This window comes from Lampetra fluviatilis, chromosome 5 (assembly GCF_964198595.1).
Source record: "Lampetra fluviatilis chromosome 5, kcLamFluv1.1, whole genome shotgun sequence".
NCBI lineage: Eukaryota > Metazoa > Chordata > Hyperoartia > Petromyzontiformes > Petromyzontidae > Lampetra > Lampetra fluviatilis.
In genome coordinates, this window is record NC_136279.1 from 112595 (window position 1) to 126290 (window position 13696).

The 13696-nt window shown below is 38.7% G+C and overlaps 1 protein-coding gene across 1 annotated transcript in view; it reads right to left on the minus strand.

The window, feature by feature from the left end:
• Positions 1-440: 440 nt before the first annotated feature.
• GNL2 (G protein nucleolar 2) overlaps positions 441-13696 on the minus strand; it is a 28385-nt gene continuing 15129 nt past the window's right edge. Inside the window, exons 12-17 of the mRNA XM_078856294.1 lie at positions 10285-10392; positions 8844-9144; positions 7158-7389; positions 3149-3228; positions 2379-2494; positions 441-1085 (exon numbers count right to left, since the gene is read on the minus strand). Of these exons, the coding sequence (XP_078712420.1) occupies positions 936-1085; positions 2379-2494; positions 3149-3228; positions 7158-7389; positions 8844-9144; positions 10285-10392 (987 nt within the window). The 3' untranslated portion in view covers positions 441-935. The remainder of the gene's footprint in view (positions 1086-2378; positions 2495-3148; positions 3229-7157; positions 7390-8843; positions 9145-10284; positions 10393-13696) is intronic.

The following is a 13696-nucleotide window of genomic DNA, read 5'->3' on the forward strand; positions in this document are numbered from 1 at the left end:
AGAGAGACTACATCAAAGCTGTCAAGCAAATCATCTGGAGACAGTGAGGTGGCCTTGATTAGAGAGACCAAGTCAGCTGAGTTACGTACTGCAGAGGTATAGTCTTGCCTGTGAATGGAAGCAACATTATTAAAATGTTTCCAAAAAGTCAAGGTGCATACCTCATATATCTCACAAGGTTTAAAAACTGAGATTGATAATTGCAATGTCCACTGGGATGTTGACAGAAAGATAAGTTATTCAAATTTGTGGTGAAAGAAACACAATTGAAACAAATGCCATTTTTTTCTGTTGTCTTCAGGGAAATTACTTTTATGGGCACTTGAGATTGACAAACACTGTCTCGTCAGCAGCTGCAAAGGTTCACGTGCAAATAAAGACTGGTTGTATTTGAAGTCCCCACCTTGTGTATACTTTAATGATTCAGTCACTGTCCCAGATAATTTTTATGAGCATTTATTGTAATTTTTAAGTAACATAAGAAACAGTGTAAGGCATAGGAGATGCACTGCGCCAGGTGGTGTTGCAATGCCCTGACTGCAGGACCACGCGATTATAAATGACACGACCCTCTCTGTTACAGCTATCGTCATTGGGCTTGGCGGAAGCTGCGGTACTTGCAGTGAGTCACGGTAAAGCTACGACCTCTGATTTATCCCTTAACAAAATGTCTTGCATTGTGTTTCACCAGCTCAACAAGATGTGCTCTGGCCTAATGAATGCAATAAATATCAAATGTTGCGTTGCCTTCGGAAGTATTCCGACATCAATGACCATGAGACATACAACAATCTGTAGTTTTTGCTATCTGGTAAAATTGACTGCTGAACTTTGATAAAGAAATTAACACTGCATGAATTAACACAGCAACTCTAAGTGTGTTACAAAAAGCCTGAGTGGCATTACATTTTTGTATTGTAGCAGAAAGTTAAATATTATTTTTTCCCCTTGGATTTTCCTTTTGGGTTTTTGCTTTGCGATGCCTCTGTGGTCTTTTTGTTTCGATTCTTATTCTTCACATTGTGCGTTTCGTAATATCGCACTCCCACTTTCTTGGACTTCTGGGATCGATCCAGTTTCCGTCTCTATGGAAAAATAAATACGAATTCACACATTGTTACTGTTTGTACATCTAATACACATATACAATTGTCTGAGTGATGGATGTCATTTCAAATGATGATATCTATAAGCTACAAAACAGATGTTTGTCAATTTTAGTTGAGTCTCCTTCAATTGGGAAAACATCTAAAATTAAAACAAAATTTTGGGCCTTCCATAATTTTGGCAAACATTCGTTATTTATAATGTAGGCTTATGAAATTAACTGACATAAGTGAAAATAAAACTGTGACATGACATTTAATTTTAACACTATGTATAAAGTAGCTCAAAATTTACAAAAAAAACCCCACTGAAATTAACACTCATCTCAAGAAGACACTTAATAAGTATGGAATACTAAATTTACCTTATAACAATTCTGCTTTCTTCCATCTCTTTATAAAACTAGACATTGATCCCTTTATAAAACTAGACATATGCTTTTCAAGCAGAGGGGCTGAGTACACAGTTTGTATTGGCCACTTGTTAGAAATAAACTCATTTTCAAACTATTGCACCTCCTACCAAAACTCACAACTTGAAGCTAAACAACCAGAATACGTGGGCTTTTTGCCCCATTTTTTTGCAAATATGGGGGGGTTATTTGCCAAAAATTGGATGAAAATGAACATTCACCGACTCACAAATCAGGCCCAAAGTGCCTCCAGTCAAATGATTTCTGGGTTATGTGCTTCGACATCAGCAATCGTATATAATGGCAGATGCCAGAAGCCAGTCCCATCCAAAAGATAACCAGAGGCCAATTCTCACAAAGTGGAACTCATTTCACAGCTCTGGAATTATGGACTACATCAATGTCCTATTGGGATTTGAACTCACAGCCTATCTTGTAAACATTTACCATTGTAAATGTTGTGGGTTTACTCTCCAACACACCGGTGCTGTACCAGTAATGAATTGGCATGTTTTATTTACATGACACACCTTACTAAATGATTGTGTTGGGTGGTGGCAGGTTTGACTATACATTTATATTTACGCGATCTAACCCAAAAATCTCTATTATGGAAAAATGTGGCTATTTGTGGCCAGGGTGAGATTTGTTTTCCCTTGTTCTGTTGAAATGCAATTGCTTTCACTGAGGAATAAAAACCAGAGGCTCCTGACCTTCACATGTGAGCAATTGCAATGGCTTAAGTGCCACAGCCAATGAGCCTGATCAATATTGACACAACCCTAACTGAATATTAGGTCGCTTTAAAAACACCGAAGGCCACGTCTCGCCACCGAAATTTAGATGTGATGGGCCAAACCTGTTTGGAGGTCATCTTGTCCTGCCCCTCATCACTCCACCACTTCTCTGCATCATCATCTCCACCAGGCTTCCCTCTCCTCTTCTTCTTGGCGCTTCTCTCATCCTCCTCGTTGCCTTGAAAGTGAGCAATAAATGCTCAAGATGAACTCAGACTACAACCATAATCTCGACTTTGTTACTCATTAAACGGTGCCTTAGTATTCTTGGGTCTTTCGGTAAAGTCACGCAGATAGGTTCAAACAAAATAACAATTGCAACCTATCTTCGTGACTTTACCGAAAGACCCAAGAATATGAATTCCTGCAGTCACGTAAGCTTTAAGTCAAGGTGCCTTAGTAGTATAAGCAAAAGCCAAAAAATATAAACACGCTTTATTCAAGAAAGATAAATTGGATTTTAAGATATTTTCAGGATACATTTGACAAATTCGTATATCAACATGTGTGGGATGAAATTGGGAGTTCCTGGAGAAAACATGCATTAGCAAGCTAGTTTTTGGTTTCTTTGGCACGAGTAATATAAATGCATCCCAAAACACATTACTATTATGATATAACTACCACATACTATCGATCATACATGCAATGTTTAATCCATAAAATATTCATATTTATTTAATAACACATTTCATGATTGTGAAAATGCATTTAATTTCTCACTGTGCTATAGAAATGTAGCACCAAGACAAAGCCGCAGACTAACGCCCATTACTTCTGATTCATGAGAGGTCAGCGGACTTAAGTTCATCTCCATTGGCTGGGCACTCACCTTCGTTTGAAGGTCGCTTCAACTTTTGCTTTGGATCCTCCGTGTGCATGACCATCTTGGCACTGAGAGCCTTTGGTATCCTTCATTTTGGGTACACAGTGAAACATTTACCACCCTTGCAACACTTGCAACATTTAGAACCTGCTTGCAAATTATGGCAAGAACGGTCAACATACTTAGATCATACGAAGCTGTGATGTTCAACATACATTTATTGCATTAAAAAACTACACATCCTGAGGAAGTTACCAAGAGATACATGGGAAAAAAGGCCATACTGTATTTATAATTTTCCGTTTTAATTTAAAACAGCTCAGTAGGCAAATCAAAATCACTGATCGCCTTTGTGTATGTCAAATGGAAGTTTTTTTATGGAATGCCTCTTTAAAATAAGTCTAAACTCAATTAAATAATTGTTTTACCCTATTCCTCTCTGGAATTCAGCAGACGAAGGAAGCTTAACACATTTAATGGTTTTGAAGTCATCAGAATATTTTAGCAACCGATATATGCACAAAACCTTCCCCCAACTACCTAGTCCACTCAGACCATAATGAGTTGAGATCAACACAGCACTTAGCTGATATATGAACACAGGACACCCCCAATCTATTCCAGATATTATAAGGCCATCCAAGCAATATTCCGTCGGTATAGGCATATTTTGAAATATTTAAAGTTAAAATACATTGTGACATGTAACAATCATAATGTTCCAAAATACGAAATAATTAAAAACACTACTCAAACAGAAACAAGGGTGTGCTTATTGTTCTGGAAATGTATACTCGGAATTGGCCGTTGAATGTTGTGTTTTAAAATAATTGTTTTCTAATACAACCTTGCATTTTTGTTTCATTCATTTTGCCATGAATTGATTCTCACGTTTTATTACAGCAACACTTAATAGACTGCTGTAATGAATCCATCTGTTTTTGGCCCTCACATGAAAGATGTATGCTTATCCACAGGCATGTTAAAGTTAAGTGTACTGTCACAAACCTGGTTCTGGGCTGTGACCTGCTCAGTGTGAACTGGGGAACACAAGCTGAAGCAATTACTCAAAGCGATAATTTGAGACTCAAATTTATAAACGTGGTAATTCCTACCAATTATTTTATTGTAAATGCTTACCATTATCTGTATGTCATGTACTTACTGTTTCATACAATTCTTTATAAACCTGCATATTACTTCCTTACTTGTGTGGTGGGTTCCACAGAGGCGTACACTCGAACTTGGAGGCAACACGTTTATTTCTTAACACAACGAGGTAACTATATTATCACTCGACGGATAACGATTTAGGGTGGTAACCACCACGAGTAACTACATAACCACTCGATAACTATACAATCGGACCAGGTCGGCTAACACGCTGCCTGGTCTACGATGTCGTGCGCGAAGCCCGAAGACTGAGGACTGAAGACAAAAGAGACGTAGCACGGCAGGTTGATTCCAGAAGACATCCGCGATTGCTCTCGGGCCATCCCTCTTATGATGCCGAGCGTGGCCTTGCTCCGCCTCCGGCCACGCCCCCTTCTGAAGGATCTGGAGCCAGCACCACATGTCCCTCAAGCCCCCTTTTGGACCCCTTTGCTACCCCGTGCCGGTCACGTGTCCTCTCGGGTTCACCCAGACGGTCAAGTCCTCACCCGACCTCGAAACCACTGTCACCCGAACTATGCCATCTAGGGGCCCTTCTGTTCCATACTCATTTCAGTGCTAGAGAGAAGCTCCACACCTCCAGTACCCCTCTTCTCTCGCTACTGGCGCTACACCACAGTGACTCTATACACGCCACTACTTGTATCATAATAAACATTCCCAGGGCTCAGTTGTAAAATTAATATTCTCCTGGCTTGCATAAGAGTGCTTGTTTTTCAACAAGTGCAACATTTTTATTTGAGAAGTAAAAAAAAATGGTGCATTAACTCCTTGACAAGTGCAAATAAAACGGAAAAAATTACACTTCCATAATATATCTTGCAATTAAAAGTTTGGCTCAATTGAAGTAAACACTTTCAGCAAGCATGAAAACACACACAAATAAAAGCACTTGCCAACACACACACAAGTGTGCACACTCAAACTGCCATGCCTAATACTGCTACTGCTGTAATCAAGGGAGACTTCTTACAGCAGTGGGCCTTTGATCCCTTTGATCTAATAGTTCAATTCTTGGCCACACGAGTATGCCAATTGGTGCTTCCAATTATTGCACACTGGTAGATGGTAGTACTGCAAACACCACCAGGAAATTATAAGCTCATAAAACCACTTAATAGCTTTCAACACTAGTTGGGCACAAAACGTTAACTTGAATCCAGTTAAATACAATATAAATATGTTGTTATGCATGTACTGCACAAGAAAATGTTCAATTTTGTTAAGTTATAAATGTGTACGTTTACTACAAAACGTGTAGGCTAACCACAGAGTGGGTTGCTGAGGGTTTACTATACAGAACTCAGTAATGGTAGGTTTTAACCCTTTTAACTGGTACAAAACTGACACCTTTATTCAAGGCATCATGTTTGCAATGACCACAACACAAGTAGTCAATAAAGCAAACAAAAAGAAGCAACTCTGATAAGGATAATAATATGCACTGTCCTTGAAGTTGATTGGCCCACACCCGAGACGGCTTTCTTTAGAGCCTAGTCCCCATTGGTGTAGGGCCAGATGACACCAGAAGGCGTACAACTCAAAAACAGTGCAATATCAGAGTATTGAGAGTTCGGGGTAAACATTTACACTATGAGATCTCTTTTACCAGTGGCAAAATATAATGGTAGGTTTTAACCCTTTTAACTGGTACAAAACTGACACCTTTATTCAAGGCATCATGTTTGCAATGACCACAACACAAGTAGTCAATAAAGCAAACAAAAAGAAGCAACTCTGATAAGGATAATAATATGCACTGTCCTTGAAGTTGATTGGCCCACACCCGAGACGGCTTTCTTTAGAGCCTAGTCCCCATTGGTGTAGGGCCAGATGACACCAGAAGGCGTACAACTCAAAAACAGTGCAATATCAGAGTATTGAGAGTTCGGGGTAAACATTTACACTATGAGATCTCTTTTACCAGTGGCAAAATATAATGGTAGGTTTTAACCCTTTTAACTGGTACAAAACTGACACCTTTATTCAAGGCATCATGTTTGCAATGACCACAACACAAGTAGTCAATAAAGCAAACAAAAAGAAGCAACTCTGATAAGGATAATAATATGCACTGTCCTTGAAGTTGATTGGCCCACACCCGAGACGGCTTTCTTTAGAGCCTAGTCCCCATTGGTGTAGGGCCAGATGACACCAGAAGGCGTACAACTCAAAAACAGTGCAATATCAGAGTATTGAGAGTTTGGGGTAAACATTTACACTATGAGATCTCTTTTACCAGTGGCAAAATATAATGGTAGGTTTTAACCCTTTTAACTGGTACAAAACTGACACCTTTATTCAAGGCATCATGTTTGCAATGACCACAACACAAGTAGTCAATAAAGCAAACAAAAAGAAGCAACTCTGATAAGGATAATAATATGCACTGTCCTTGAAGTTGATTGGCCCACACCCGAGACGGCTTTCTTTAGAGCCTAGTCCCCATTGGTGTAGGGCCAGATGACACCAGAAGGCGTACAACTCAAAAACAGTGCAATATCAGAGTATTGAGAGTTCGGGGTAAACATTTACACTATGAGATCTCTTTTACCAGTGGCAAAATATAATGGTAGGTTTTAACCCTTTTAACTGGTACAAAACTGACACCTTTATTCAAGGCATCATGTTTGCATCATGAACTCAGTAACATTTCACCAATTAAAATTCAAGCATCCCATGAAAGTATTAATTTCTGTTGGGTACCCTATACTAGCACCAACTCAGAGATAAAGCCAGCTTTGGCTTTAACATTTATAATGCGAACAATCACACACGGTCAGAATACAAATCTAAAGCTTATCCATTCAGAACAGGAATCCTGAGAAGGAATTGTACATACCTGATGGCAGAAAACCTCTTGGCCTGGGCTTGAGCCAGGAACTTTTTATATTTGTCAATCTTGGCATCAAGGTCTCTGATTACACTTTTAGTGGACTTGGCTTCCGGCTTCTCTCTGGCACAGGAGGCACTGTCTTCAGTTGCACCCTCCACGTCCTCCGGAAGCCCCACATTAGGAGGCCCGGCACCTTCATGCCGGGCAGAGTTCTGCTCATTGTCTGAAAGGCTGTCATCTGGTAAAGAGATTCATATGTTAAGCAGAACCAAACCCACCACTTCTCACAAAAAGTTACTATCGGAATCGATCATTTTTTTTCAGAAATTCCATCGGCCCTTCCAAGTTTCAAGGCTTACAGTTATTTTCTATGGAATATACAAGTTTAATAATTTAGTTGTACAGTAGTTTAAAGTTATAAACAAATGCTCATGCATTAAAGTGCTCCTTAAATTAAAATACAGTAAGTTTTATTCAATGTTCCTTCATTATTGATAACATAATGGATATATAGCAACATGAATGACTCATATTCTTAGGTTTTTTCGGTAAAGTCACGTAGGTAAAAACATTAAAAAGTAAAATAAAATAAAAATCACGACGTTTCGGAGGCAACACAAGCTTCCGTCTTCAGGTGGTACCGTCACAGCCACGACAGCTGTATCAAGTAAATGAGAGATTGCAGGAGTTACCACTGCGTTTATATAATGGTTGGAGAAGGTGGTGGGGCAAGGGCCGCATACTTATTATTAATATGGTAAGGTGAGGCTTGAGACTAAGAATAGACTGCATAACAAAGGCTGAGCTGTCGTGGCTGTGACGGTACCACCTGAAGACGGAAGCTTGTGTTGCCTCCGAAACGTCGTGATTTTTATTTTTATTTTATTTTTTAATGTTTTTACCTACGTGACTTTACCGAAAAAACCTAAGAATATGAATCATTGCAGTCACGAAAGCTTCAAATCTAGAATGAATTACTCAATGTGAAGTCAATGCTTGTGATGTGAAAACAGGATCAGCTCACCTCACAATCAATGGCTCATCACCAGTTAATTCGATGCATACCAATCAATCACCTCAAATGTTTTAAATTAAACAAAGTTTTTGTGATACTGCATTGGTCGAGATGCAAATGCATCAATACAAACTCAGCCCATGTGTTAATAACACTGTGGCCCTAAAAGGAAAAAGATACATAATAGGAGACATTTTGGGAAATAGGCCTTCCTCATAAAAAATATGAACTCCAACGTCGTGGCACAAAACCATGACAATTGGACATGGTGAGTAAACCCAGGGGCATCAGTGTTTTTTTCAAATGAATGTTTTTCAATGTCAATACTTCATAGCAATGCATTGTGTGTATACCATGGCAAGACAAATACCTGAATGTTTCTATACTTGCCAACATTTAAACAACCTCGTTAGTCTGAAATGCAAAAAATAATTGCTTGGAATGTACAGTCATATGTCCATATGTATTTGGAAGGCAGACAATACTATGAAGATTACATCAACTGGCGTGAGACCCAAAGCAACGTTTGCCAAAGTACCAAATTAACCCGTCACCAATTCAAGTGCACTAGACGTAGGGGTAGATCAGCGTGTTGTAGAAGTGTGCTCTGCCAGTTGAACAGGTCCACATGGAGTCAAGGCGAAGCCTCACCCACCCACAGCTCATATAGCAGCCACCTTTGTCATCTTCATTCTCATCCTCAGATGGCAGCTCGATGGGTTCAAGAGGGAGTAGATCGTCTCCAGAAAACTCCAGTCCCACACTGATGACGCTGAAGTCCTGGTGGACGCTGGGGTGGACCACGCTGGCTGAGGCGTTGACCCCCTCTTCCTGTTCCTCCTCCTCCTCCTCAACCGCGACAGCATCTCCTTGCCCTGACACTTCCTGGCTAACAACGGGATTGCTCGCAACTTCTGTATCCTGCGTTTTTGTGTCTGCTCCAACCTCTGCTTCATTTTGGGCTTCCGTGTTGACTCCCTGTACACATTGCATGATCAAGATGTATTATCAATGTTGAGTATTTTTAAAATAACGTTGTTTCCATGTATAGGAAGCCTCAAATTGACATTTGCTTGACCTCACAAATTTAAACTCTTTTTCATAATTGTGTCTGTTATCGTAAATGTCTTAACGGAATAATTTTTTTGACTAAGAAATTATCTAATTAAAATCAAATCCGGTCAATTACCAGAAATTGCATATTTACCCTTATGTCATAAAAAACAAGTTATGGCAGTACGAATGCCTTTTCCTTGCTAACAGCTTCGGTTGTAGACCAGTAGTCTTCTGTTTCATAATGGAAGGGCCTATAAGGACCCTTCTCACTTAATGAACAGCACATCATCTTTGTTTGACAAAAAAATGTAAATCATTTATTTAGGGACATCATATTCCTGTTTTGATTTCAACTGAGTAACATTTTTATGAATGAGCCTGTGGTAATCATACTATCCACAAATGTTTACATTTTCAATGTTTGTGTTTCTTAATGAACAGAAAATAAACATCCCAAACGGTGCAACAAAACATCGTTTAGTCACCATGGCCAGATAAACCCTACCCTGTCCTCCGAGCCTTGTCAGAGCCGGGTTATACTTTGGGTCATGTAGCAGTGTAAACATCTATTTGGCATTTTGTTTGTATATTTATTAAGACTGCCCGTAATTTATTTCACACAGCACATATGGTCAGACTTCCTAAATCCACTTCATGCAGGATATGGCACAATAATTTCTGAACAGCAAGCTTTGCTGCACACAAGTGTGAAGACGGTAATGTATTATGGAGATGGCTTTGTGGTTGAATGTTCTACAGAAAACTCACCTTCACTCTCAAATACTTTTTGACTTGGCGCCTAAAGATGTGATGGAAGATATTTTTTTTTCATGTACTGTTTGTTCTCTTGCAAGATTTAATGAAACTTGGACAAGATTTTACCAATGTGCATAGTTTTCACTATTGAACATTCACACACAATATTATTAACCTCAAGGGAAATAACAATCTAAGTGATCCTGTGATTAAGGCACTATTGGAAGGCTGTAAATTCAATGGATGCCACGATAAGCAGCAGGCTAAGCAAGTGGTAGGGTTTGCTGCTGCTGTGGAGCCACTTACCTTCACACCCCCTGGGGCTGCTGGCGGCTTCACAAAGAATGGGATCCTACCCCTCTGGAAATCATTGAGCACCATCTTGGCCACGGTCTGGCAGTCTGGCTCCCCACCCTGACCAACACAATAGGGAGTGATGGGCACACGTTCAAGCAGCCGGCAGCGGCAACACCTTCCACCCATAAACTCCAAAACTTGCAGGGCACTAGAAGCAGTGGGTGGCCGTTAGATAGGCAGCCTGAAGACTTGATTGTTTGCAGAATTATACTATGTATGTTTTTGGAAGTTCATTTCTAAATCTTAATTTTAGAACTTTCGTGACTGCAGGAATTATTATTTGGTTCTTTCGGTTAAGTCACGTCTAAAGATAAAATAATAAATTAAATTAAATAATAGAATACGACGTTTCGATTGATATCTGTCTGCTAATATGTCTGTCTATAGTTTTCTGGTTAGATATTATGTCGGTATTTCATTATACCTGATGATGATTGCTTGTGTTGCAATCGAAACGTCGTATTCTATTATTTAATTTAATTTCTTATTTTATCTTTAGACGTGACTTAACCGAAAGAACCAAATAATAATTCATTTCTAAACACAAACATGGGCTACATAATGGTCAAGTGAAATGTAATTCAAGATTAATGAGCATGAAAGCAGTAATTAACTCTCATTCACAACTATGAGCCAAGTGGCAATTCCACATTCCTATGACAGGATACTCATTTTATCAACCCCAGAGGGATGATGAGTCAATCCCCAACCATGATTAGAACTCGCAACCGTCCCATTGAGAGCAGCTCTCTCCTGCTGAGCCACATGACCAAATGTGTAACCTCATGGTGGCCTCAAATGAGAAATGTATTGATTATATTTGCTGAAAAAAAATCAGCCGAAAGCTATTTTGCAATAAAAATTTTTTTGAAATAAATTATGTAAAAACCGGAGCAATTTGAATATTTTTCTTGCACGACTAAGAGCATTTGTAAGTTGCTTTTCATGAAGTTGAGTTGTCCAAAAGCACTCCAACCTCTCGTCCACCTCATTATTTCAACAGTTTTATCCCAGTCCACCTTAAATAACTGACCTAGGTACACAATAATGTGTTGTCCAGTTGTGTCCCTACAACAAATATCTTAAATTTAGTTAACAGTACTTAATTGTTGTATTGCTCGTGTCATGAGCCAAACTTTTCAGCTTTCTTAATTTAGTTTATTATTTTATTAACTTCTTGAATTATTCAGTAATTCTAAATTCTTGAATAATGCATTTTAACATACGAAATTTCTAACGTAAAAAGTGCTTCGATTAGCATATATCTACTATAAAATATTGGTCAGAAACAGAAATTTACAAAAAAAAGTCGAAAAACTGAAAAATGCAGCAAGAAGCACGGAGGTGCATGTTTGAAATGACAAGGAAAACCAGAAAGAGGAATGCACGGGTTACAGAACCTACGCAAGTTAGAGGCATCATATTGACGTAAGGAATAGGACCTTGGGCAGGGAAAGTTGCTAGAAGGGATGATGGCTGGTGGCCTAGACTAACAACAGAACGGTAGCCAAAGAAGGGAACATTCTCAAAAGGGACATCCCACTGCAGAGATCGCAGCGAGGAGATCTGCTCGTTTTCAGGATAGAGATGAATTGTTGCATTATAAGACCAAATACCATGCACAGATTGATTATATACAACTATATTTAAATGCATTATGAAAGAAACAAAACCAAAATATTAAACCCAGGTTTCATTTACAAAGTCCACCATGTGGCTGAGTAAGCTGTCCCTCTCTCCAAGCACGTTCTCCATCAGCAGTTGCAACATTTTCTTTGCTTGACCCATAAACGGAATCACACGACTAGCTCACTGTGGGCCGAGAGGTTCACGTGAAAACGTCGCAAACGCAACTTCACTTAAGGGAAAAGAACGTCATGTTTGCGAATGATGCCATATTCACGAATGAAAGGAATAGTCGCCTGTTCGCAGTGAACAGCCCACTTAGCCAATAGCTCACGTAAATCAGTGCTCGCAGAGTCACAACTAACTCCGTGGGCTCAAAATGGCCCATGGGCTGACGGCTGCACACTCCTGGTCTAAATGAAACAAAGATGCTCTGCGTAACCATGAATACATGCACGTTGTATTATATTAATGAGATTACTATAATAGTAAGCCCAATGACGACATGGAGGTACACACAATTATTGGCAGTATGAGAATCCATTATCGTTCCAGGTTTCCTCAATAAACTATAACCAGGACAGTTTGCTTGTGTTTAAAGGCAGAGTGCAGCCTTGCTGTTCTCCCAAGGCTGTAAATGCTGGAATCTACATAATGGGCCCAAAAAGTTTCCAACTACAGATACTGAAATAATGTAACCACACGTGTCAGAACGATAACATTCAACTGTGTGATGGCAGAAAGGTCATGAAATACCATAAGCCTTGCGGATTACCTTTGTACCGAAGACTTAGTTATTCCGTGAAAGCAATAGAGCCATGCAGACATTTTGTCACTACAATAATGTTACATTATTATTCCTTGTGTATATATTAGAAATGTTATGCAATAATAATACAAATCACACAAGTTATTAAAAGCTCATAACACATAATTCACAATATTACATTTGTACACACGTGTGATTCGTTGATAAAGCTGTGAATAAGTTACGGCTTAAATTTTTACTTAAAACTTTCGTGACTGCAGCAAATCATAATCTTGGTTCTTTCGGTAAAGTCACGTAAATAGAAAAAAAACATTTAAATCATATAAATAAAATAAAAAATGTATCTAAAATAATAAAAGCAAAAAACCCATAATCAAAAATAAAAGATAGTAAAATAAAATAAATTGGAAATAATAAAAGAAAAAAACCCTCGACGTTGATCGCAACACAAGCGGTCTTCAACAGGCGGTGTGTTACTATCGAAACGTCGTGGATTTTTTTGCTTTTATTATTTTCTATTTATTTCACTATTTTTTATTGTGGGGTTTTTGCTTTTGTTATTTAAAAACGTTATAATTATTTATTAAAAAGTTTTTATTATTCTACATGGAAAAATATTTCATTATTTATTTTTAATTATTTTTTTCTATTTACGTGACTTTACCGAAAGAACCAAGAGTAAGTGAGAGCTTGTATACACTTCTATACGTGCGAATAGAACATCACAGCATTATGAAGTAGCCATACAAAACACAGAGATATATAAATACACACATCCTATTGAACAAACTGAAATGGTTCTAATTAACGGTCCACTCCACGTATGTAAGCACTAGAACTCAGCACAATAAAAGCACAGCTCCTCCAAGCAGCAAAAGTGGCTGAGCATCAGCAACTTGAGATCTTGGTGTTGTTATTAAACAAGATTGCAGTCTTGATTTTGGCTGCACTTTCTAATGAAACATT